Source organism: Coturnix japonica, chromosome 4 (genome assembly GCF_001577835.2).
Source record: "Coturnix japonica isolate 7356 chromosome 4, Coturnix japonica 2.1, whole genome shotgun sequence".
Taxonomy (NCBI): Eukaryota; Metazoa; Chordata; class Aves; order Galliformes; family Phasianidae; genus Coturnix; species Coturnix japonica.
The window spans coordinates 67,620,544-67,648,496 of NC_029519.1; the positions used below are offsets into that span (position 1 = coordinate 67,620,544).

The following is a 27,953-nucleotide window of genomic DNA, read 5'->3' on the forward strand; positions in this document are numbered from 1 at the left end:
CAACTATTTAAATAGTGAGATACAGATCTATATCGTGGATAAAGTACTGATTGGCAACTGATCTGTGCTTTTTAACTTCTGCCATGGGTTTTCATGGGCTGTGAACTAGAATCAGCTAAGCCAGTAACAGCAAACGGCTTTGGAGCAAGTTGTAACAACTGGTTTTGCTGAACAGATCCAAATAATCTCAAGACGAGATCCCAGCAAATAAATGGGGCTTGAGACCTCCAGAACTTGAGTGATCCTTAACATTTATGTAGTGGTTTTTTTTTTTTTTTTTTTTTTTTTTTTAATGGCAGATAAAAATGAATAATGAAGAGTAATAATTTCCAGCCACTGGTACATAATGATTGCTGTGAGAATTTTAGAAAAAACAGATTCTTGTAAAGTTCTATCGGGCGGCTGTTCCATCCATGCTTTTCTGGCTGGCTGAAAAGATCCTTTATGCACTTTTGTTTTCAGTGCCATCCTGAAATTCTGCCACTTTGCCCTCTAATTTAGAAACCTATTACATCATGTTTTCTGGTAAGTGGAATGTCAATTCCAGTCTGATTTCTCTGTACTCCTATAGGCAAAGGAAAAAAGAAATGAAAAGAACGTCAAGCGCTTTTTTATCTGTTATTCACTTTTTTTTTTTCTTTTTTTTTTTCTTTCCTGCAAATACATAAATCCAGAATAAAACTATTCTTTCCCTTTGCATGTCATTCTACAACCTAACTCTGCTTCCTGGATTATCCTGCATATTTAGAGTGGAAGTTAACTCATGGTCTTTTTTTTTAAAGGGTTAGAGGAATGCAGTTAATTGGAGAGTCAGTACCAGCTGTACTTATATTGCATCTTTTTGAGGTTGTTACAGTTTTAAAAGATGAGTAGTTGTTTCACAGCTACCTTCCTGGATGGGAGGAAAATCTGGAAGCATGTATTTTAGTACTGTACTTGTGGAGCCTTTCAAATGGCTTGAGTGACAGTAAAAGCCAAGAAATCTGAGTCAAGGAATTTTTGGAAAATAAAAACTTATTAAAGCAGTTTAGGTGACTTTTTAATCTTTGATATCCAGCAAAAAGCTGTTTCCTTTATGTAAAGGAGATGAGCTGTATTAGCTGATGTGCACTTTCTAGTTAGCTTAGACTGTATGCATATAGGCAGAGCACTTCAGATTTATTTTTCCCACAGAAAAGCATCCTTTACTAGGCTTACAGATCCAACCACTTCAAAGATATTTCATATTTTGCAGGTTGTTCATACAATGCTGCAATTCATATGTTTACTGATAGAATTAAAGTTCACAGACTCTTCAGATGTTTACAAGAAATAATAATCATGACTAGGCTTTGACAGTTTTTTCCAGCCTTAAGTGCAAATCAGAGTAATTATTTCTTATGCAACTACTTAAGCCGGGGTAGGGGAAAATACTGCGTGTTCCAAAAGTAGAATATCCCTCAACTTCAAAGTTGCTAGAACAACAAAATGTGTTTTTCAGGATATTTCATACTTGGCAGATCTGCAATAACTGTCTAAGTCTACTTACTGACTTTGGGGGNAAGTAGAATATCCCTCAACTTCAAAGTTGCTAGAACAACAAAATGTGTCTTTCAGGGTATTTCATTCTTGGCAGATCTGCAATAACTAAGTCTAGTTACTGACTTGCGGGTGGGGGTGGGGGGCGGGGGGAGACGGGAGGGTGGGGAGAGGGGGAGGATAACTATGGGCTTGAAAATGCTTTTGCCTTCATTTTGAATATAGATTTCTGAAGAATCTAATTGATGGAAAAATGCCCAGGCCTTATTCAATTGCTTAAACTCTTGAGTTCTTTAGTGTTATGACTTTTCTCATCTTTTAAAAGAAAAATCTGTGTTTTAACCATCAAAAGCCTTGTGCTGATTACAGTGCATAACACTGCTGGTACCCTTCCAACTCAAGGGGAATGCCAGGAGGAGTTTTTGCAGTTGGTTTAAGATAACAAAAGAGGATCATTAAAATTTGATCACCACCTACTTAAATAAAGTACTGCTGGAAAAGGAAAAGCTATTGCTCTGGGCAAACTAGATTCTTTTTTTGTTTGAATGCCAGGTGGTAATAACCATGTAAGAGATTATCTGATAAAGGGACCAGAGAAAGAGGAGTTATAAAAAGAGAGCGCATTTATGGAAGTAGATGAAGACTGGACAAGAAGTGGAAATGATTTCGAAGGTCCATTCCTAGAAGAGAAATCAGGATAGGTGGTGCAAGAAGCTTCATGAGAGAAGTCTAATTTATTGTCAAAGAACTAAGAAACTATATAGACAACTGAAGGTGTTGAGGTGTCATGAAATAAACTAAGAATTGGCTTACTTCTTGCAGTCTTTGTGTTCTCCTGATCTGTCAGAATCAGAGAGGACACAAAATCGTAGCTGGGAAATGAAGTTCTGCTGCTAAGCAAGTCCAGAAATCAGCACTGCCTCAAAATGATGAAAGCAGTTAGAGGGTTCCTTTTCAGTGAAAGGCACTGAAAGGAAAGTAGATTCTCATGGTAATAGAAAGTGCTTAGCACAAAATCTTGCTGTAGGCAAAAGGGGGAGTACACACTTTTGTCCATGTCTGCTGTTTACATATACAGAGCCAAGACTTTATTTAAAATAAATGATATAATCAGAACCCGAAAAGGAAAAATAAAGTTATTAGTCCAATTACAATCATATTAACTGTTCTTCATGATCTGCAATCTTATAGTGCGTGACCTTCAGGAGTAATTTCACTTTATTGTTGTTCTTCCTTCCCCAGATAGTATCATAATCCTCCCTCAGCCTGTAGGCTGTTTTGAAATAATGCTTTGTGCTGTTGGTTGCTGCTCTGCTAACTATTAAAAATTATATTCAGTTTTGTATAATTGATGCTCCCCACCCCAAAGCAAATTATTTAGATATAGGTTTTCCTCACTATTTAACATCATAAGTGTTTTCAAATGCTTTTATTTTCAGAGAAAATCAACTGCATAAAATATTTGCTGTCCATTTACTTTGTTTTCTGGTTTTCTTCTCTTTGATCAGGTGGAAAACAAGGAGTTAAGCTTGTAATATGATATTACAAAATCATTTTGTATTTTGTAATATGACAGTACAAAATAGCGTAAGATGAAATGTGATTCCTAATTGAAAGCATATTTCATTTAACAAGACTCTTTAATCAAGAGGCAAGAACTAAAACTGTACAAAATGCCATACAGTTTTTATTGACTGAAATTGATAAGGACATCTTTGCAATTAAGATGCTTATGCCTGACAAGTTACCTGTGTATTGAGGAAAAAAATTCTCTGAAATTTCCAATCTATTTCCTTGGATGTGAGATAACTCTAATAGAATTTTTAACTGAAAAGCTTATCTCTCCCATTTTTAATACAGTTTCTGAAGTAGAGGTAGGTGTCCTGTTCTGATGGGGGAAAGTTTGGAGTCATAATTTCTGTGACATAAAATGTGATTTCCACTTGGTGACTAATATTCTATATCCAGGCACACACAGCTGCAGTAAACTAAGGAACTTCTGCAGGGCTTACATAAAATGAATACTCATTCATCCCTGCTCTTGTTGTTCACTCTGTAAAAGACTTTAAATGTTCACAGTCGCTTTTCCAGTATTTAAGACCTGTTTTCTTCTAGTAGTATTTCCTCTCCCCATAATGAGATAAACAAGCAGTGGTATTCTCCTGTTTCTTTCATCGCCTCTACTCAAGACTGTGTATGTATGTGATAGATCAGCACAAAGAACAGTAGTTTTTCTGTGGGGATGAGAGAAGTGCGTTGTTGCCATTACCAGCCTTATAGTTAACCTCCTATTCCAGGATTCTGAGCCGTAAATTTATTTATGGCCAACAAAAGAATTTTTCTCTTCCTTGCCTGGACCATATATAGACTGTTATAGTTACTACTGACTTGTAACCTCATAATAGTCAAGTTGATAATAAAAACAACTTTATTTCCTTAGGAGTTGAATTTATGCTGAGGCCTTTATTTGATTAGGTCTCTTAGACTGTATTATTGCTAAGAGACTACAGTGATCTCATGCTAAACCTCTATGGCTTTCTGAATATGAAGCACATAGGCCTAAGCACCTGCTGTGTCATGGGGTGTTCCCAGCTGGGAATCAAAAATTTGGCCTTTCATTAGTGCCTGTGGGTAACCCATGAAATAAAATACCCTGACTGATCTGTTACCTTGTTTTGTCTGTCTTTCTTTTTTGAAATCTTTAAGATTACTTTGATTCTTTCTCTTTCTATCTCTGGTCCTTGGGGACTAATTTAAAGAAGCATTGCACAAACAGATGAGGGAAGCTGGTCTGAAGCTGCAGGTAGTTGTGGCCATCCTTCCTGGAAAGGTGGCCGCATACATGGCCAGAAAAGAACATATACGGTAGGAGTCGGGAGGAGCATGAGACACTGCAGGATGTTGTACATTTTGATGGTCTTATACATCTTGTATAGATAGTGTGGCTATAATGTAGACTCCACTGCCTCTGTGAAAGAAACCTCTAAATTAAATGGATGTGATCTTCTATGCTTTATATCCTTTATCTCTTATGTGCTACGTTATCCAAAGAGGTTTTACTAAAGGGTACTGCAGGAATGCAGGCTGCTCTCAGTACTTGCAGGACCTGCTTGGAGGGAAAGGCAGACAGCATAGGCTTTGCAGTGTGGTAGCCTAACTTAACAGAGACAATTTTAGAGTGCAAGGCAGCTGTTTTAACATTACTGCAACTAAGGAGGATGTAGACTGTAAGCTCTGAGGAGATGTTTGGAGTGTTGACTTTGCCTTTTCTTTATTCTCCTTGAGGTAGCTGCAATGTATTCATCCAGATGCACCACAATTCTTGCAAAATTAAGGATGTGAAGACTTGAACAGTTAGACCTCTAAATCTTAATTTTCAGTTTAATTGGAGAATCAAACCAAATCTGCAAATTTACAACATCCACGATTGCTTTGGGCTAGGAAAAATAATGTGGGAGGTAGGGCTTGTGGGCAGTAATAATTCTTGTAAATGCTAGGAAAGCCCTTACCTGAGAAGGTGAAATGTAAGTTTGGACCATTTTCAGGAAGTCGTAGGGACAAAAAGGTTCTCATAGGTGACTTGGGTAATTTAGTCCAACTTCCAACCATATGCATATTCCATATATATATGTGTGTGTGTGGATGTGAGTCTGAACAGTGAACTCATTTTTTTACTGACTGGCCCAAGATGTACTTATACATATATTACGATGACAGAATTCTCATAGCTGAATCAGTGCAATGACTCTTCAGTCTTCCTAGGAACATACTGCATACCTGGTATGCATGAATAAAAGATGTTCCTGATGGACTTATTTTTTTTTTTTTTTTTAACAGATTAATGTTGTTAGTCAAAAAACCAAAATTTTCAATTTTGTTTTGGATATAGATATGTTTTACATGTGAATATACAAGTGCTTAAATAACTATGGAACCTAGAAAGGATACAATTGCTACAACAGTGAAGTTAATCTGTTCTGATTTTGCAGTAATCTTCCACTAAGTAGAGATGCATAAAACTAGTGCAAGTAAAAGGAATTGCAACAACTCAAGATACTATTTTCTGTAAGGGTTGAAAGTGGGAATTAATCAGCTCTTTGGAGGCAAAATATAACTTATTATGAACTGTGTATGTGGACTCATGATAGCAGTCCAGAGAGACAAAAAAAGACAATATATAAAACCCACCACAACCGTACACTTCTTGATAGTAGCATGTCTTAATATTTTTATTTGAGAATACTCAGCATTGTTTTTATGTTGGAAGATATGACCGTACGTGCATACACAATGTGATCTGTATAGTAAGGATGAAAAGACTTCAGTGTTCTGCAAAAAGATTATTCATAACATTGCCCAGGCAGTTTTTTTATAGTTAGCTTTGCATACTGAGATTCAATTTATATTGAACATTAAAGACAGTACTTTAGGTTATGCCGTAAGAATTTTACACTCTGTGCACAGAATTCAATGTGCAACATGAAAACTACATTATGCTGTTTTATGTTTCAGCAGGTTAAGTCCCAATCTTGTTTATTCTTCAGCAGAAATTTCTGGCTGGCTGGGGAAGGTCAGGCTGAGAAGCTGCTCCTCTTTGACACTGCAACATCCCAGAGTGATGAATATTTAATCAGGCAAGGGAGGACTGTGTGGGAGGCTGAAGCAGCTGTAGCTCTTGGTTGATTGTCTGAAGCATCATCTTAAGAGTGTCCTGTGTAAATGAACTCTTGAGTAAGCTTCAAGGGCACGGAATAGTGTGAAAAGAAACAGGCATTCTGACTGGGTAGCTACTTACAGGAGAGTCAGATATAAAAGAGGCAAATGACTAATGTTTTAAGGAAGGTTTCTGTTACACTAGTCAAAGGCTTTATGCAGGCTAAGCTATCAGGTTTTACTGAGCTCCATAATCGTAACAGAAAATTAAGTTTGAAACTATGAAATCAAGAAGTTCAGCACTGGTGGAAATAATTTCTTGTTTATCAGGTTATCAGCTGTTAGCATGGAGCGTGTGGATGATTTGTTGATATTATGCAAACTGCATGGAATAGCAGTCATTCCTCTGTAGTACTGTTTTAATAAAGCTGTTTGAACTCTGAGGATGTTATTCTTAGCAAACCTTCAGGAGAAGCTAAAAGCTATAGACAAATGCAGGAAGATTGTGCATTTTCAGTGGCATAGGCCAGAGTAAAGATCCTTTTTTTTTTTTATGCTGCATATTAAGAAACATTACATGAACACAAATAATTAAAGGATACAAAATAATTGTTCCCTATGAAGGGTGAAAATAAAGTACTAAAAAAATTAATTTTCTATCTTAAATAGGGATGCTGGTAAGTCCCATTGCCATCTGTCCTGGGGTCTGAGGTAGATACTATCCCCACACAGTGTGAGGTCTAGTCCACATTCCATGTGGACATCTATTTGAATATGAAGTAGATGAAGCAGAAGGATACTTATCTGTTGTTACTATGTGGTTCAGGATAGACAACAGCCATTTAAAACCAAGTAAATTTAGCTTTATCACCTACCATGTTGGTATTGAGCAGTGGGGGAAAGAATATCTACCTGCATCTCTCCTTTCCCATCTCACATTCTACTGTGTAGCAATCACTGGTTTTCATTACTAAGACTAAAGACTAAATCTGGGCAATAAATAAATAAGGAGCAGGAGAACTTTTTCTTACAACTTTGTCTAAAGAGGTGGCTGGCACACTCATACAGATGGTAAATGCTACATAATTCTGCAGCTTCTAGTGATTTTTCTGATAATGCTGCATCTATTTTAGATGTTGGCCAACTTTGGATGCCTTGGTATAAGAAGATACTGTTGAATTAAGTAAGAAAAGCAGAGTAGAACAATTAAACACATTAGGGACTCTGATTTAGGAGGATTCTTGCATTTATGATAGGCAAGAAGCAACAGAAAGATCTGATGATGGTCATCTACATGTGGCAGCTGTTTGCTCTGTTACCTTGAGCTCACCCATCTGCTTGTTCTTGCCCATCTGTTACTTCTTGCGATGTAACTAAGTATTACCTTTGTTCTTTGAAATAAGAAAGCTGATAGAAACATTCACTTGTGGAATTCAGCCTTTACCTTACTGACGTAAATTCTAGCAAGGTTTTTGTCAACAGTGTGAAAACCCCATGCAGGTTTTTGATGTTCCTGGTTGACCCTCCCTGAAGCTTAGGCGTTTTAATTGATTTGTTGTCATTTTCAGAAGAGCCAGACTCATCTTTTTAGGAAATAGCACAGGCCAGACAGTTCAGGAGGGAATGCAATGCTTTGAAGATGGATGGATGTAAAAATATGTGCAGATAAAATGTACAGTGCAAACAGTCCCTGAGAAGCTGATCAGTTTGTGTATTCTTTATATACTGCTTCAGCACATGCTGAAGGTTGAATCTATAGGTTGAACAGAACTGATTTTTATAGAAGAAATGTTTTACTGATGTTTTTCTTGTGGTGATTCTTCTAGCTTTGTTTAGAAATTTTCATACAACTATTTGATTAATAGCCACACAATACCATACACTACACTTCAGGGCAACTTTTCTATTTTGCATTTAAAATGGACTGCTGCTATGATTTGTCTCCTTTAAAACAAGTAAATAAAAACACAACTCCTACCTGATGATTTCGTTGTGCCATGTGGCATCTGGCATACCAATCAACTAGCCTAGCTAAACTAATTTGAAAATCCAAGAGTTTAGAATGGACACTTACTTTGTCCTTCCATTTTGCTTTTCCTAAAATCTGCAGGGGGCAAAATGTTTTGTTTGCATATATAGAAGCTGATATTTTCCAACTTTTCCTCCTTATTTTACTGGAAGGTTAACAAAACAGCAGTCACTTTATCACACTTTTCCATTGTGATTTTCCTGACCACTCTTCCCTCATCAGCTTTTTGACTTGGATAAGCAGCTTCAGTCCGAAGATTAGTTGACCATTTGTGCTGAGCAGAGAAATAGGGGAGCTAGATGTGGATCAGAATACTGCATTGTTAAAATCCTCTTAATGAAACTGGTCAGAAACCTTTCATGAACCCTTTCTTAGGCGGTAATTACTGCTGAACTCAAATGTGAAAGGTTTAGCAAAATGAGTCAGAAGTGATGCTGCTTTGTTTTAGGGGAGGGGGAAAAGCACAAAACAAAACCTATGGACTTGCTGACAATGTGTATTTAAAGTATTTAGAAAACAGATAGTTCTTTATTTTGAAGTAAGACTGCAAGTTGAAATTTATATACAGCAATTAAAGATGTCAAAGGGTTAAGCAGGTCAAGGACTCTGGCTGAGCACCGTTTCCAGTGGCCTCTTGTTCTCAGCTGAGATGTTCCCACTGCTGTTTTCAGTATTTATCTTCACTTCTACCAGCTATTTGGGATGGAAGGTGTTTTGTTAAACTCTTTAAGTCTAAGTTTTGCTTCCTTTTTCTTTCTCTTTTCTTTCTCTTTTCTTTTCTTCTAATGCCTTTTAAAGTTGATGCAGTGCTGAAAGTTGCCTGGTTCTTTCTCAGATTGTCATGCACTGGGTCAGTGTGGGGACTTGGAGCTCTGCTTCATTCTGGCTTTCTGTTAGTGGTGCAGCTTCACTGCAAGCAGGAGAAAGCAGGCTTATCATAGATAGCATACACAGAAATTATGCCATCTAACTTCAGGTTTGATAATGCTTTGATGTGTTGATTTTATAGTGCATTTATTCTTGCTCAGTTTGTAATAATAATAAAAAAATAGCATTGAAAAGTGCACTTGTGTGTGTTACGCTATTATTTTTAAAGGCATTCACCAAAATGTTTATGTGGTCAATGCTGTCTTTAAAATTAGATCAGACAGTGATTTTTCTCCTGTTAAGCTTTTCCCTAATGGGTTCTTTGTCTTCTTTTAACTGTATTAGGCATTGCCTATTGCATCACCAGCTAATGTGATAGCCGGAGTTGTTCTGTGTTCATGTGGTAGTCCGAGGGAAATGTGCTTTTCAGATTCTCTAACCGCAGATAAAGACTTCGGCAGAACGTGTTTATTAATAGGAAGCACTTCTCTCACGCAAGGCAGGAAACAATGGGTTTATAAGGGACTAGAAGAGAGCGCGTGTAGCTTCCTATATGCATTCTCGGAGCCATCGGGCTGGGAGCGGGGGCCCACACAGGGTTCTGCTCCTCCACCCAGGACATCCCGCACCTGGCTGGCGTCAGGTCAACACCGCTCGGAGCCCCTCAGCTCACCGCCTGCTTCCGTGCCCGCAGGTGTAGGCGAGGCGGTCCTCCTCTCTGACCTTGAGCATCACGATAGCTGTAGCGCTGGGATGTTTCCTCATCAATCCACGGCGTGACATTGGATTATTGTAGCTTTTTATCGCCGCTCTCTCCCCACCTGCCTGCCGTTTCCCCGAGGACGCAGCCTCTCTGTGCGTGTGTGCGCGGTGCCGGGGGAGGGAGGCGGCCCCGCCCCGGCCGCCCCGGGGCTGCGGCTCCACCGAGCGGCCGCGGGTAGCGGCGGGGGCGGCCCCGCGGGGCAGCGCAGAGCACCCGGAGCCCTGCGGGGCTCGGCCCGGCCCGGCCGCTCAGCGAGGCGCTCCCCGGAGGCAGAGGGGACTGCGAGGCGACGAACGGGAGGCTGCCAAGTGCCTCAGAAGTTTGCTGGCGGAAACCGGTCCCTCTATCGGCAAAAGTCTCCTGGCTCTCCTCAGAGGAATACGTTGTTGCCTAAGATGAGTGGCTGTAGGAAGCGGTGTAAGCGTGAAATCATGAGGTTTGCCCAGTACCTCCTCAGGCTAATCACAGGTTCTCTTCACACAGGTAACGACCGTTTTTCTTTGTAGCTCTGCAGCATGAGAATTGCCTCAGTTTAAAATAGCGACGGTATCGCTTTGTTGTGATTCTCTTCATCTCTTAATTAATAATAAAAACTGAACTGTGGCTGAGGATAATAAGAACAGATACCACGCGTTGTTACGAATAGCGTAGAACTGAGACGTTGCACCCGGAGCAGCGCAGGTGCCGGTGCTTCACCCTCTCACGTGCGCGCAGCGGGGCGGCTGGGCTGATGTGTGCGCCGCACGGGCTGCTCGTCCTCTCTGCCCGGTGCTGGGTGATGGTCACTCTCTGCGTTGTCTTTCCCAGGCACTTGTTCTTGCTTACCGTAACAACTGCAATATGGTGCTATGGTATCTCTATGTAAACTTCAAACAATGCTCGTGCGTGCTTTTTGCCCTTAAAGAATTTGGGTCTTAGACAGCTCCGTGTTTATATTATTATTACTATTATTATTATTATTATTATTATTATTATTATTATTATTATTATTATTATTATTATTTTCTTTGTATGCGGGTAAATACTACTGTTCTGTTTGAGGTTTGTAAGCTAAGTTGAACAGGCAACGTGGTTTTCTTTCCAGCACTTCAGAAAATACACTTTTCTTGCAAATGAGAATTTACTGTGGCTATTCCTGCTACCTGTCAAATGTGACAGCTTGTATTGTGTCAATACGTGTTGGTGAAGCACGGCTCTGCTTCTTTCTAGACTTCAAAAGTCTTTTTCCTTGGAAAACTCATCAAGCAGAACTTCAGATCCAGACTTAGCAGTTAATAACCAATGATGCTAACGTGATTAGTGAGAGCTAAATGCCATTCACTTCACTGAAAGCATCTTGAAAGTTTCTGCTGTTGCTGATGGTATTGTTCTTATGTCTTATTAACCACTAATGGAAAGACTTGAAAGTGAAGCTGACTCTTCGCCACCACGTCATTGATAAATTGCAATTATCAATATTTTGGGTTGCAATGCAATAGAAATCATTGGCAACCAGTACTAGGTACTTGTAACTGATGTGAAACTAATATAACCTAGTACAGCTTTTCAGTAATTCAGTAACACTGAATGTTAGGTAACATGGAATTTCCCTGACTTTTTCTGTGCTATTCTGAGCTTTTCTCTTGTGGTTCCTCCCTAGTGTATTGTATCAATTCAGATTTCTTTGAAACAGTGGCTTCTTGCTCCTGTGAGTTGCTATAGAAATTAAGTAATATATGATGCAAGAAGAAATCTGTATTAGAAATAAAGGCCAAAACTCCTATTTTCACAAAGTCACTCAAATTTTTCTTTTCCCATCTACCAAATGATAGATGCTGTTTTTCAGAGTGATGGTTGTGTTATGAGATTTCTGAAGTCACGATTTAAAGCTGTTTTCTGGGATTGCCGTGGGTACTGGTTGCGTTACTACTAAAATACTGCTTCATTTATAATTAAGCAGCGCTCTTTCAGTGGTAAATACTGGAAAGCCAGTAAAGTGGTGTGAAATACACTGCTTCAAAGGAAACAAGCAAACCTTTGTTAACACTCGTGTATACTTTTTTTTTCATCTCTTTCACAGAACTCTTGGGAACTGAGAAAGTTCAGATACAACAGTTGTATCTTACAACTCTTATTAGGATAATAGGCCTGGTATGTTCAGATATACCAAATAACTTCAACGTGCTGTGATAGTAGCTGAATTGTGAAAGTACAGAGCTCCTCTATTCAGTTCTTGCATCGCCATCTACTTATCAACCACAATGGTTGCAGTAGCAGTTAACCAATCCCCCTGCAAAATCTAATGTATAATTCATTGTGTTGATAATGAGATATTAATAAAGATGAATGAGGAAGTTTAGTTGAAAGTATTAGAAAAATTACTTGTGCATTGAAGATAGTGCTCTCTGAGCATTCATTCCAAAATACAGGATTGCTTTCAGAAACTGAAGCATGTGCTTACTGAGGCTTTCACATGCACGCAGTCTGCTCTGCTTACATGACTCAAGTTGCCATCTTATTTTTGAATGGTAGATATTTAGTAAGAAGTAGAATGGGGGAATCCAACCTTTCCTGTTGATTAGGTCTGGTCCCCAGTTTCTCTTTTGAGTATTCATTCAACTTTATTCTTAATATTAAGTTGAATCTACACATTGTTGAAAGTTCATGCTCTAAATCTGATCTGTGCTTTTTTCCCTGTATGGGTTGGCATGATGATTATAACCTCATCTCATCAATATAAATCAATATCAGGACTGTTGTAATTCTTTTGTTTTCTAATAAGGGTAAAGAGGGCAAATGCAGAGGTCTGGTTTTTCGCCAAGATAAGCAGTCACTACTCATGACTGGCTTTACTGTTCACATTTTGCAACCATTTATGATGTTAAATAGACCTGTTCTATGGCAAAGCTCAACATTTAAAATAGAAATAGAATTACCTTATATAGCGGTGATGCTATCTGTTTAATGTTAAACTCAGCCCTAACAGTGTTAGTGAAACTGCTTCCTTACTTGAAGGTAAATGCTATGTAAATCTTCACAGTGGGCTTTAAATTGTCATCCCTTCTCAAGTAAGTCCAGATCCTCCTTATTTATTTATTTGTTTATTTTTCTTAACAATTCATTACTATGGTTGAAAGCAAAATGTAACGAGAAGTCTTTTAATCAGAGTTTTTCATTTTCTGTAATTTCTGCTATTTATAAAGCTGATGTTATTTTACAGCTTAAAACATACCCCCTTATGTACCTGAAGATAGCATAGCACTTCTCAGATATCATTCCAAGCTCTACTCCTGGTACGTAGGCCTGCTGCCTTTTGAGTTGTGTTGGAAGTGCTTATTCTTTGAGATGTTGTCACTTCAGTTGAGAATTTTTCAGTGTTCAGATGCAACATGAGCTTGTATATTACAAACACTGATATCTGCCACTGAGAGAAAAAGAAATGGGCTGTCAATTACTTCGAAGTGGAAAAAGCAATTTCAGAGCAATGGCTAGGAAGCTTTTCTTAACTGTTATAAACAGTGAAGTATGGAAAATAGAGATGTTAAAGCAGAAGCACCATTGGTAAATTTTTGTAAGTGTGCTTGTATTAAGCTTTCACACATGTTCGTATTAAGTGCCTAGAGGCTAGAATTTCCAGGATGGATTCAAATTCCCAGTTGTTATGAGTTTACAAAGAAAGAGAACAGTTCTGGTTGTGGTGTTGCTCTCTCTCTCCAACAGCCAATCTCATTGTTACAGGCTTATAAAGATGGATCTATGGATTGATTTTTATTTTTAATCTATATAACTTATAGATTACTGCTATTTCTCTCCACTTCTTAATCATACAGCCAGGACATGTGACAAGGAGTCTGTCTTTGCTACTAATTAGGGAAATCATTGAAGGGAGAGTAGATCTGAAGTGGGTTTGAGCTCCACTCCATTAAATCGTTCAATTAAGAGATCTGTATGATCTGTATCATCATTACATCACTTTTTGACATTCGTCTTCATCAAAGAACATGGAGGAATCCTGAATGCTTTCATAGAATCATAGAATGGCCTGGGTTGAAAAGGACCACAATGATCATCTGGTTTCAAAACCCCTGCTATGTGCAGGGTCTCCAGCCACCAGACCAGGCTGCCCAGAGTCACATCCAACCTGGCCTTGAATGCCCCCAGGGATGGGGCATCCACAGCCTCCTTGGGCAAGCTGTTGCAATGCCTACCACCCTCAGTGTGAAAACCTTCCTCCTAATATCTAACTTAAAACTCCCCTGTCTCAGTCAATGATCTCTTGGTTGCTGAGGTTAGCTGCTTTGGAGCTGTCCCAGCCAGAACCACCATTTGGTTTGTACCATATTTCTGTTACAGATGGGTCAAATTTGACTTTTTCTCCCTCATAACTAGCAATAAGACTAGAGGGAATGGCCTCAAGTTGCGTCAGGGGAGGTTTCAATTGGATATTAGGAAAAAGTTCTTCTCCAAAAGAGTTATCAGATTGGTTGAGTGAGTGTTCCTGGAGGTGTTCAAGAAACACAAGATGTTGTACAGAAGATGATTTGAGATAATCTAGTCCAACTTTGGTGGTTCTATGATTCTGTGATATCCTCAAGTAAATTCTGTGAGTACTGAGACCGAATGCTCCACTGGACAGGCTTCTTTAATATTCCCTTCCTACTCCATTATGCAACAGCAAATTAATAAGGCAATCTTTAAATTTCATGAAGATGAATTGAAGTACTTTCTAGGAGTGTAATAGATTTGTTAGTGGCAGTAGCTGGATGCTTCAGAACAACTTTCCCTTTCCATTGAGGAGGTTATGTAAAATGAAAATGGGGAGAATAATTATCTCTTAGTTCTTATATTTAATTATATCATCTTTCCCTTATTCTTCTTTTATTTTTGATAAAATAAAAACAAAAATACACAGTTTAGCCAAGGGTATGGAGTTACAGTTAACTGAAGATTTAATATGAGCACTGGTAAGACACGTTGCTTCTTGTTTCCTAACTGGGAGAAATATGAATTAATAAAAAGATATTTCTGGTGATGATTTGTTTTTAGCTATTGCCAACTATTTAAAACAATCAAACCACCAACAGCAATGTAAAAAAATTCTAAACAGCAGAGAAGGTACTCTTGGCTTCTAGTACATGCTGCTTGATTAGTTTCATAGTTTCATAGTTTCATAGTTTCGTGCGGGTTGGAAGGGACCTTAGAGATCATCGAGTCCAGCCCCCGGAATTCGAGCCTCCGTGTAGCAGAGCGGCACTTCTACCACTTGCGCCACAGGGGGGGGGGTTCATAGGAACTTGAATATTCTGGCAAACAAGTGGTGGAGGATAAAACTCAGAAGGCTTAGATGATTACAGTCCATGGGCATCTGCCTGACTCCAGCTAAAGCTGAGCTGCTTGTTCATCAAACCTTGCTCTGCTATGGATTCCATACAGGTCTGTGCAGGTACATGGCTGCAGCTTCATGCCCCTGTGCTATGTTGCAGGCTGGCTGCGAGGTGCAGAGCATGATTAATGAGCTGACAAAGTACCTCCTGGGCAGCAGGGTCTGGCAGAGAGGTTGGCTGAGCTCAGAGGATTAGAAAGACCTCTGTGCTTCAGAGCTTGAAAATGAGAAGGTGCTTTGAGTTTTGAGCAAGTAGAGAAGTGGTTTTGCTGAGGTTTTTGGTGCAATAGTGTGGCCCTTTAGCATCTATCCCTCAAGTCTGTTTCTGTTAAAAACATTAGGAATTGCAATAAAAATGTGTCATGACTGACACACTTGACACATTTCTACTGAAAGTGTTTTGATGAACTGAAAAGAATTACCAAATGAAGAATGAGTTGGGTTTTTTTTTGGTTTGTTTTCCCTGTTTCTACCTCCATCCTTGGATTTATGGCTTTGGCCTTTGAAAATTTCGGGTAAACTTTAAAAGGCTGAGAACTGAATTTAAAAAAAAAAGCTAAGAAAACAAAATGTGAAGCATTTAGCGAATGGATTTTGTAATGGATATAAAGGTTCAATAAAAAGGAAAAAACAAATAGAAGTTATTAATATTCTGGTTCAGTTCTGATTTGATGCTTAATTGCATTGATCATCATGAAAGACCCTCCCTGACTTTGCACTCACTGAGATTTATTAGCTTAATAAACAAAATAAATGAATGAGGACCTACACTTGCTGGCCACCTCTGCCTTACAGGAATAATTTTCTGGAAGTGAAAATTTAAAAGGAATCGTGGATGAAGTTCAGCTACTCATAAGAAAGCATAAAAGGGAATAAAATTTCTAGTAGCCCTTACAAAAGCAATAGCAGTGAAAAATTATGCTACTCTTCTGCATGTGAATGCACAAAGTAAAGAAGTAGAAATAAATCTTCATCTTTCCACAAGCATGGTGGTCCTTAAAGCAAGCTGAGCAACTGCATCTTTCTTAGCTGTGCTGTGGTGCGTATGTTGAAATTCTTTGGTTGGAGAAAAGCCTACAAGTAATGCTTGGCTGTCTGTGGCCTAGGAATATATGAGGTGATAAAATTAGTCAAATAAAAGACTTTTAAAAAGTCAAGTTTTTCATCTCTTCAGTAAAATATTTTAAAATGCCTTTTTGGTAAACCATTTGCCTTGTGAAGTACCGGTAGTGGATTCTCACTAATCAGAAGAGCTGAGACCTGTTACTTTGATTATGGCCCTTCTTCCCATGCAAGAAGCACATTTTGTAGTGAGCCCCTCACTACATGAAAGGCACTGAGGTGCTGGAGCATGTCCAAAGAAGGGCAATGAAGCTGGTGAAGGGTCTGGAGTACAAGTCTTAGGAGGAGTGGCTGAGGAAACTGGAATTGTTTAGTCTGGAGGAGTCTCAAGGGAGACCTAATCATTCTCTACAGCTCTCTGAAAAGAGGTGGTAGTGAGATGGGGGCTGGCCTCTTCTCTCAGGTAACACTGATGGTATGGGAAGTAGTGGCTTCAGGCTGTGCCCCATTCAGATTGAGTGTTAGGAAAAATTTCTTCTCAGAAATAGTGGTGAGATATTGGAACAGGCTGCCCAGAGAGGTGGTGGAGTCACCATTGCTGGAGACGTTTAAGAGAAGAGTAGGTTTGGCCCTGAGTGACAGGCATGGGTTGATGACTGTAGTAGATATTCCTGGTGGTCTTTCCAACCTTAGTGACTCTGATTCTATGAACTTTGCTCTTCCTAGCACCGTTCTCTGGATGTTTGTGCACCATCTTTAAGGTATTCCTGGAATTAGCTAGGGGGTCCTTTTATAAGGCTTCTTAAATCTGCATCTCCTAAGCACAGGAGGTGGCAAAAAACAAATCTTTAGAAACTAGAATGAAGCAGTGTTGCAAATGTTATGAGCTTGCGTCTGGATGTTTGTTCTTTTGCTACTGCATTAGATGTGTTCAAGGTGTTTTAAGATTAAGATGTGTTATCTTGTAGATATTTGTTTGTTTGTTTTTTATTTCTGATTTTTAAGTTCAGATACTGGACTTGCCATTGTGGATCAAGGTAATTCAACGCATGTGCAAGCAGAGCAGATGAACAACCCTGTCTTTCAGCCCTCTGTATGGTGCTCAGGAAAAGCCATGCACTATTCTTGGACTCTGCAGCTGTCTCTTCTCAAACTTTCTCAAAGTTTCTCAAATTTTGCAATGGAGATACATGCAACAATACAGTGTTGGCCACAGCAAGAGCAGCCTTCTTTTTTGCAAAAACACCAAGAGCTGTGGGGTGTTCTTTTTTAGACCTATCCAAAATCCTTTCCAAACTGACCCATACTGAGCATTTTCTGCCCTTTTCCAGGCAGGAAACATACTAGTCTCATCCCAGTTTCCCAGTCACATGATTTCAGGAGGTGATTGTTAGAGCTGCAACTGCAAAGCTCTCTCTGCTTCAGGGTGAATTTGATTAAGTGGATGAAAGAGGCTTATCACACCAGGGTTTTAATTGAGCTTTCCTATTGCTCTTGCAGCAAAGCGGTCACTGGACTGTAACCCGCCGGGACATGTTGCTCTGAGTTTGGAGCACAGCGTGGCACATCAGAGAGCTTTTGCTGAAGAATGGGTCTAGCTCTCAGAAGTAGGCTACTGAATGAGTAACACTAGGAAAATCCTCTTTTCTCTATTTATTTACAAATTCTTGCTAAAAAGCAGAAGTGGACAGAAAAGGCAGCTGTGTTTTCTTTTTTTCCCCTAGCACTTAAAATTCCTACTCAAAACAGTTCTTTTTTTACTAGGTCCTATTTAAGAATATGTCTTACTTAAGTGTATATGTTATATAAGCATACTGAAAATACTTCTGTATTTCTTTTCTGTTTTTCACTGCAATAAGTGATTATCTTACAACAAACAATAAGATTTTCTAATAGCAGTGCACCAGTATACATCCACTGTAATAAAGTTTTGTTTCTCTCTTGTAACTCTGAAAGAAAATTTTATTATTTATTTTAATAAATAGTACAGGGTAGACTCTTGAGAAGGTAATTTACAGCCGTTTGTTAAGCAAAAAACCATAGAAAACAGTGCTGCTTAATTACTGCAGTGTGTAATGAAGGAAAAAGTAAGGAAACTTTGCAGTGAGTTCTTAGCGCCGTTTCTCCAGTGATGTTTAACATTTTCTTAACATTGTCAATTCTAATATAACTACAAGATTTCTGCTATCTTAATTTTTCCATGTTCATAGGGTGAAGTTCTGAAACATATTGTAAAACTATAACAAAGGGACATTGCTCTGTGTTAAAATCCAGCACTGATAAATGGAACAGACAGAGATGGAGTAGCTGGTGTAGGCAACTTTTTGACAGGTCTATGAAGAAGAAATGAACAACGGTTTGGAAGCTTTAATGGAGGCTTTTTTTTGTTATTATGGAGCTTATAGGGAGCTTTAGCAAGCGGAGAAAATTGATTACTCTACTGAATGCAGGTTAATAATATTTCCTTAGTGTCTGTTGAAAATATTCATAAGGTAAGAAAGACAGTATACTACATTAAAAATATTTAGAATATTGAAATAATCATAAATTTTGTGAAAGAGCTGACATGAAAAAGATGTTTTACGTGAATAGAATCTAAATAAACTTATTGTAAAAGGAGCTTGTAATGTGAAGATGCCACAAAAAGGTTAAAATATCAGCATTCATGGGGAAATAAAGGACTTCACATATTTCTAAATGCTGGTTTTTTAATGTTGCTGTAAGTTTTTCTTCTGACACAAAATTAGTACCGTTCATCCACAAGATCAGAGGTTTGTGGGTTTTTTTTTCTGAAAAATGATTCTGGATTTAACATGTATATCAGTGAGTCTTGTAGGTGCAGAGGCAGTCTGAACCTCTAGGGTCTCTGTTACCTTTTTTATACACTGTATATATGGCACTGTATATATTATCACTTAGAAAATTCTGATTTGCAAAAGTGAAATCTTTGTCACAGGATGCAAAGCATACAGTGACAGAAACCTCACAGAACCTATCAAAATTTCATCTGAAGTTTCCAGAATCACAGAATTGCAGGGGTTGGAAGGGACCTCAAGAGATCAGTCTAACCTCCAAGCTAAAGCAGGTACCCTACAATAGGTCACACAGGTAAGACAGGACAGGTCTTGAATATCTCCACAGGAGACTCCACAGCCTCACTGCATCACCCATTCTCATGCTCCATCACCCTTACCATAAAGAAGTTCTTCCTTATATTTGTATGGAACTTCCTATGTTCAAGTTTTAGGCCATTGCTCCTTGTCTTATTGCTGTGCACCACTGAGAAGAGCCTGGCCTCATCCATTTGCTTCCCACCTCACTTTAGGTATTTATAAATGTTAATCAGACCCTCTCTCAGTCTCTTTTCCCCAGTGTAAACAGACCCAGGTTACTCAGCCTTTCTTCATTGGTACTTTATGCTTTCTGAGTTTCCTGATTATCTTTGATAATTTTTACAGTACTGTCTTGTTATTAAAAAGAAGTAATTTTTGTGGGAGAGTGTGGTGGATGCAGTAATGTTATGAGGTTGGCGTTTAAGTAAGTTTCATATTTTTGTCTGATACATCTACGTGTAAAATATGCAAAATATGAGAGAGGAAAAAAAACCCCACCTTATTAAAAATACTTTTTTAAAAAAAAGTCCTCTTGGCAAATACATTAGTTAAATTTTGCATGAGTTCTCATCACAATTTTACTAGGGTTTTTGGTTTATCGTGTACCTGGCTTCCATGAACATCTTTTTAATATTATCCTGAAGAAATAAGATCTACAAGCATGTGGTTTAGATGCGGGCTATAGCGTAAGAAGGGCTCTGAGGGAAAAGAGGAAGATGTATGGAACTTATCAGCTGTTAGCTTTTAAAAAAGTGATGAAAAATGCTGAGAAAGCCATAGCTTTGTGCATTTCTGCTACACTGTGCATCAATCTGGAACAGATTATAAATGTTTTTGTTTTTGTTCAAAAAATATCAGTCTGCCTGTATACCTCACACATGCTGCAGCTGCAGATCTACTGTGAACTGCAAGCATTTCTGTAGGAGGTCACTCAGATTTTAAACAGTGCAATTAATTAGAATGTGTGTAATAAACCACTGCTACTCACTCCTTTTGGTAGTTGCAAGTTTTCCCTTTTCAAGAAAAATCTAAAGTGACTGCCTCCTCTTCCTTCAGTTTTCATATATCCCTCTTCCTTTAAGCAGCATATGCAGAGCTCAGTGTTAAGCAAAATTTTTCAAGCTCACATTTTATTGTACCAAGTATGGCATATGGGCTGGACATCACGGAATACTGAAGCACTAGTGAAGACCTAGCACGTGTAGAAGGGTATCTTGAAGTGCAGGATCTAAAGGCAGTACGCTCTAAAAGTATTCCTCTGAAATAATCCGCCCTATATTTTTAAGATATTGGCTCATTATTTTCCCACACATCCTTCCAATGAGTCTTGTTTGAAGTTGTAAGATTTCTTGTGGTAACTTAACAGGAAAAGCACAGACAAAATTGAAGTTGCCATGCTGCATACCATTTATATTGAAAAGTTGTTTGAGTTTTTATCTTTTTATTCCAAATCTGAATGTTCATTATAATGAAAGATACCGTTAAACTTCTCTTGCAAATGACATGTTGAAAGCATCTGTAGCCATCCTTAATGATTCCTGTATTCTCTGACATCTAAAAGTCCAAGCTACTGACATAATTCATAATGATAATATTAAAAATTCAGCTGTATGTAGGACACGGCACTTGACATTATGTTTAAAGATACTCTTAGAAGAACTCTCAGAAAGTTTTCAAATTATGCACATGAAACATTAGGAAATGGCAATACTAAAATTACCTCAGCTATGTGTGATATAATGCATTTTTTTTATTGTATTCTGGGTGTACTTTTCCTTGAACCACTGTAACTTATAATATAGATACAATGAGGGGTAAACTGCAAGTAGAAAGACATTTCAGAGATTTTGGTAAGCTGCACATTACCGATCAGGAATTAAATCCTTTCAAAGTCCTTATTAAAGAGTGCAAAAAGGTCTGCTTGCGTTCAAAGGGACAGACTGGGCAAGTATGTGGTAGACGAATCATTTGGGAATAACAAACTGAATGTAGTTTAGTTAAGAAATTTTCTGAGTTGAAAATAGGTGGTAGTTGGAAAAGTACTGGAAAGTACTTTTCATGTGCTCTTCTGGGCATCAGCTTTGCAGCTACTTCCAGATACAGGATGCTGTGCTTGATGAGACCACGGTCTGATTCAATGCAGACATTCTCATGTCATTATCTTAAAAGAAACTTTTTAAACAAAGGATAATAACACTTTTTTGAAGGACTATAAGGGCAGTTTAACAGTCATAACCCCTGCTGCTTCCATTATTTCTTATTCTTAATGATGTATTTGAGAAAATGTATTGCTCTTCTGGGTTATAGAAACAAAGCATCTTCCATAGCCTGATCCTCTAGTCGGTGTGAGGTATTTAGAATAGTAAACTGCAATTAATATCAAATTCAATTACTGTTTAATTCACATTTAAATAACAGATCCTTGACTGAAATGTTACCTGAGTTTAACAGACTTCTTTTTTTTTTTTTTTTTTTTTTTTTTTTTTTCCCCTGAAGGGAAAATAATGCTTTTGTGTTGTTGTCATGGTATTGCCTGTGATTGAGAATACAAGTATAATATTTGAAGACGAAACAGAAATACACAAGATGAGTCTAAATACTTTTCTACTCCCTAAGGCAATTGTACTTTTTGGTGTTCTTAGAATGGGTTGGGAGCTTATTAATGGAAACAAAGATGGGAATCAGTAGTAATATCAATAGATTGTGGTAATTAAACAATATAAAATCTCCTGTATTTTTGGATCTACCTAATAGTTTTATATGTGGCTGTTACGTGAAAGATGAAAGCTAGGAAGAGAAATGAGAAGCTGTGGTAATCTCTCTGTTATGCTTATAGATGCTCTTAGATGATTGCAGTAAGCGTTGTTTTTTTTGTTTTTTTTTTTTTTGTTTTTTTTTTTTTTACTTCAATGAGTGGCGGTTCCTTCAAAATGAGGATAACCACACAGTTATATGTAAGAGTGTGCATGAGCTGTTTTGAATGTGAACTTGCACTCACAAAACATATTTCCCCCATTTAGAAGCTTATTTTGATTTGTCCATCCTGTTAGAACAATAAAGGCAGGTTGTTGTCAGTTCAATATTGTATCTGGATATAATGTAAATAGTCTGGAAAAGGGCAACAATAAGCAAAGCTGGAACTACGTGAGCACTGAAGTGAGTGCTAAGAGCACTTCAGTCTTTAATATTTTTCTGAGTTATTGGCACAGTTTCAGGTTGGATGTTAGGAAAAAAATATTCTTTGAAAGTGTGGTTAGGTGCTTGAATGAGCTGCCTACAGAGGTGGTGGAGTCACCATCACTGGAGATGTTCAAGAAACATTTAGGTGTTGTACTAAGGGACATGGTTTAGTGGGGAAGTATTGGTAGTAGGTGGGCGGTTGGGCTGGATGATTGTTCCTAGAAGAGATCTTTTTCAACGTTGTTGATTTTATGATTCTGTAAATTCAAGTAGAAACAACATAACTGTGGAAACGTAATGTTGCTTTTTGGTTGTGGAGAAAGCCAGCCTTATGTTATGTTACACTGGTGGGGTTACCTGTTTCTGTGCAGTACAGTAATGTAACGTGGCTCATTGCATACCACTGTTTTGTTTCTCAGTATGATGTGATGACCAATGTGCACGCTAAAATATTTTAGGAGTATGTGGATTTTTAAACAACATTTATCGTTTCTGTGTGCAACCCCATTTATCCAAATTCAACTTGCACATTGTTATATTTTCTGAATTTGTTGAGATACTGGTTAAATACAATGAGATGCTTTGTGGGGCACTGAGCTCCTAATTTGCCTCTTGTATTTTCACAATGGCAGCTTCAGTCAGGGAAAAAAACCACAATTCTCTCTAATATCTCTTTCAGTTCTGAATTTGAAATACCTATTTTGAAGTAATTTTGGAAACAAACAACTTGAGAGTTGGATTCCACTGCAAAATTTGTGTGAATTAGGTCAGCTGACTATCTAACCATTGACTCTCAACACGTTCAGAGTTTGGTTCCTGAGAACAAATTGGAGTTTTCATATTTATTTTACAAGACTGTAATGCTGTGCAGTTATGTGTAAGCTCTGACCTTTCTTTGGGGCCCCTCCCATAAATGATGACAAGAAACTAAGATTTTATTTCCCAAAACATTTTCATAAGGCTACAGCTGCTAGTCTTACAGACTCTGTTTTCCAGATGCTACCCTTCAGTATTTCACTAGGACACATCAGTAATTCTTTATTTGAAATTCTATTCCAAATAATGTTGATACCCTAATTATAAAAATTGAGTTTTGTAAGTACTCTGTCCTCTGAATATATTATTTGAAAATAAGCTTATAAAGTATTGCTGGGAAAGGGTGCCAGGCTCTATCACTTTTAAAACTGACAATAATTTGATTTTTCCACTTGAACTCTTTATAGAATGCCCATCTTAGGCAACATAACTAAATTTAAATGTACATTTAAAGGGTCTGGGATAGGGAAAAGTCTGTTTTCACCAGTCAGCATACTTCATTAATTTAGGAAATTGAATAAAGCTGAGATGAGGTACTAAATTTTGTGTCTCTATTAGTCTGCTCTCTATTGGCAGTTTTGTTATTGTTTAAATCATTTTTATGAGGCCTATGATCAAAATCAAAATGCGCTTAGCCTTTATTATGTGCAGATCCCTTTGCGTATTCCCATGGTAATCTTCAGTTTATTTCAGGAAAAACAGTGGTAACTGATTACTCCTATTTGATTTGTGGCAATACTTGTAAGGATCAGCAGAATGTAGTTTCCTTATTCAGTTCTTGGAATAGGAATTTAAACTTTTATTTATGCCTCAGAAGTTTTTTCCTGAATATTTTTTAGCCTAGTAGCTGCATTTCACCATGTTACTGAGAGAGGAATTGCTTAAAACTCCTGGGTCAGAGTTTCTTCTCAGTTGGGTTTCTTGGATCAGAACTTAGCACAAGGAGGGTGCTCGGGTTTGTCGTATGGCATCAGTGTGCTCTCATCCAAGTTGACTGAGCCTCCTGGCTCTTCTCTGGCCTAATTACCAACACAAATGTTTTGGAACTCATGAATTAGTTAATTACTGTAAATGTGAGTTTAATGATTTTATTCACTTAGTCAGATATCCCAAAATATCACGTGTCTGCATCTGGACAAACAATTACTAAATACCGTTGCTCATGAATTCCTGTACTGCAGTCTAGCACAACTTTTGTAGACTTCTTTATTATCAATTCAGGAAAGGAATAGCTAAATACGAAAAATCTAAATAGTCATCTTTATGTGGAGATTTCATTCAAATTAAGTCTGCTACATTTAAGAGGGATCAGAACTATAGTGACCTTGCTGTAACTTAGCATAATTCCCTTCTCAAGAAAATTAAGCAAATAAAGTCTGAAGTGCTGGAGCAAGCTGCCCAGAGAGATCCTGGAGGCTGCTTTGGGCACCATCCTGTGTGCCTGCTGTGGGGGACCTGTGTTAGCAGGGAGGCGAAGTAGATGGTCTCCAGAGGACCCTCCCTATAGCTCTGTGGAAATTTATATTAATTCTGAAGTAGGTCTCAAAAAAGAGATGGAATTCATTTTAATTACTTCACCTTACTATTAATTACTATTTAACTTTACTACTTAGTTTGTGTGCAAAGCTCCTTAGTCAGTACATCTCACTGAGGATGAGAAGACTTTTGATTTCTTTTAACAGCTAATAACTTTTAAAAATGCAAGCAAACAAAGATTACATACAAATTTAATGCTAAAAGGAAAAGAGGGGAATGTAAAATAAGGCTTTATGTTAAAATGACTTTGAGGTCAAGAAGTTGGAGGAGAGGAGGAGGTGGAGGGGGAAGAAGAGACAGTGCAAGTGGCAGTAGTATATAAAAATGTACATATGTGCATAGACAACTATGTGATTGTGTACCAGATTCATCCTTGACGTTAAGACAGCAACACATCAGTACTCAGATGACAGTTTAGACTAAGAGGAATAGTTAGGACACGGTGTGGCATCATGTCTTTAGTCCTTCAACTTTGTGTGAGTGTGTCAAAATTATCAAGCTGATAATTTTTCCAAAATGTAACTTTTCCTCAAAAACAGACTCTCTTTTGAGTTCATGGGGAGGCAGCAGTAACTACAGTCTCAGTTAGGGAAGACTGAAATGCTGGCAGTGGCTGACATTCACTCCTTCATCTGTGTTCAGCATATCTGGCTGACATCTGGTTTTGGAAGTGTCATCACAGTTAAAGCCCTCCCTTCTTGCTGCACACGGGTGCATCTGAGTGCTATCATGCGTCCAAGCTGCTTTGAAAGTTTAATGCTGAGTGACAGATATGAACGGAAGCAGCAGGGCATTCCTGCCCCTGTGAAGAACCACCAGATGAAGTGCTTGAAGCTCCTCAAATAACCACTGTAATCTATTGTGAGAAACTAATTGAATTGTATGTATTGCTTACAGGAAGCTCTGGACTGATCTATTAAATTACTTACCTGTTTTCTGTGCAGGATCATACTGTGTCAGTAATTGAAATGCCATCCGTTTTAGGCAACACAGGAATAGAGGAAGGCCAGTTCTGTTGTGACTAATCTGTGACTGAAAAATTTTACCAATGTGGTCATACCATATAGCAAAAAATACATTCATTTGTTCTTTTTCATAGAAGGAGTATACTGGCCTCCAAAAAAGGGATGAATAAATATTTTTATAGGTACTGTGAATGGGAAGTTTACTCTTTATTATCTTTTTTAAGAGTGTGAATAATAGTTTACTTTTTAAATTGTAAGTAGGGTTTATTTGTGAGAAGGAAAATACCATATAATAACAGAAAACAGGGTATCTAGAATTTTTGGTGCTTGTATGTTGTCTGTGTACTTGAATATAAGGAGTATGTTTATCTAAAGCCGGACAGAGTAAAGGAGAAGAGGCAGAAATGGTTAAACCACAACGCTTCAGCATGAAGTACAGACTGTAGAGGGGATGTGCTGTACCAAGGTTTTAGCAAGCTCTAAAGCTAGGCCAAAGGAACTGGATTTGAAAGAAAAAGCCTTCAGATACACAGAGTGTCTGGAAGGCACGTAAAAGACCATTTATCATTGTCATTAATAATTTATCGTAGTACACCCCAGAATATATCAGTTATCATAGAGTCATTTGAGTTGGAAGGTACTTTTAAAGGTCATCCAGTCCAACTGCCCTGCACTGACCAGGGACACCTACAGCTGGATCAGGTTGCTCAGAGCCATGTCTATCCTGACCTTGAGTGTCTCCAGGGACAGAGCAGCTGCTACATCTCTAGGCAGCCCGTGCCACTGCTTCATAATATATCACGAATATATCTGGCTTTGTGTTTCAGTCCATGCTAAGTGTTGAAGTGTTGAATATGTGCAGCACTTACAGCTCCAAACAGATTGAACATGGCTTAGGAAGCCCTGCTGAAGGCCAACAGTTTGGAAACTACTTAGTGCTCAACTTTTTGATTGATTTCTTCAATTAGTTGATCTGTCAGTATCCATTTAAGCTTCATTTTGGCGTTTTTCTGTTAGCTGATAAAACTGATATATTAAGATTTAAAATTAATTTTCTTGTTGTTCACACTGTTTATTTATTTATTTATTTTTTTCCTCAGGTAGGACAAAGCAGTTTACATGCAGTGAAGTGCTTTGATTATGCTTTCTGTGCTTTTTAGTCTAGTGATGACACAATGTCTTGTGCTTTGAATGTACAACTCCCTTGTGTCTTAACAGTTTCTGAAGCTTGCTCTTTAATGCTTTAATACTTTTACACAGATACTTAATGTTTTGCTTTTATTTTTATTACTATTATTAATATTATTATTTTAAACGCTGCTATGCTAATATTTTCTTATTAGTCAAGGCTAAGTTGCTGTTTTCCAGTATTTATATTCAGCAGAGAGTTCAGCACTCTGGAATGTAAGCTAAAGTTGGCTTTCCTAACTGCCTACTGCTAAGGTTGTATATACTGGTCCATCTGCCGGTTGCCTTTTATTTCTTCATTGCCCAGTCACTCAGTTTCGTGTCACGCTTCTCCAGTTCTTGTGCTCAGCCTTCACTTCAGTGACAGACTGAATATCATGTACAAATTTAGCCAGCTTAATTATTCATCCTCTCTCTCTTAGTGCTTATGAATATGTTGCACATCATGAGCTTCAGCACTGATTGCACAGGAACTCTTCCATGGTCACCTTCCTTTGCTGTGTGTCTGACCAGTCACTCCTGCTCTATTTTCTGTCTTTGTCTTTTTTTCCTTTTTTAAAACTTGTTTGTGAATCCTACTTGGCAGGTCATCTTTTTATTCTGCTGCTACCTTATCAACAGCTGCAGCTATGAGAAAACAGTGAGACTAACACATTAAGGGCTGCCTGTCTCTAAAGTGGTACCCCCAAATCAAGGTTTGTACTCACACTGAAGGGAGCTGATGCCGTAAAAGCAGCCTCAAGAGATAAGTGCTCTCCTTACATGCAAGCAAGCTGCTGAATGCCCCTTGCTTGGTTAAATGAATTTTAAGTTCTCCATTTAAAAAATAAATAAATAAATAAATAATAATAATAATAGGTTATTTCCTCCTTTTAAAATTATTTTCATTTGATTTCTACAA

The 27,953-nt window shown here is 38.1% G+C and overlaps 1 protein-coding gene across 4 annotated transcripts in view; it reads left to right on the forward strand.

Moving 5' to 3' along the window:
• Positions 1–27,953, forward strand: part of KCNIP4 (potassium voltage-gated channel interacting protein 4) — a 372,702-nt gene that overhangs the window by 91,260 nt on the left and 253,489 nt on the right. Inside the window, exon 1 of one of the 4 annotated variants that reach the window (XM_015862840.2) lies at positions 10,026–10,313. The exons of the other annotated variants lie outside the window; for them this stretch is intronic. Within the exon in view, the coding sequence (XP_015718326.1) occupies positions 10,226–10,313 (88 nt within the window). The 5' untranslated portion in view covers positions 10,026–10,225. Of the gene's footprint in view, positions 1–10,025; positions 10,314–27,953 lie in introns of those variants that run through there. 4 annotated transcript variants of the gene reach the window in all.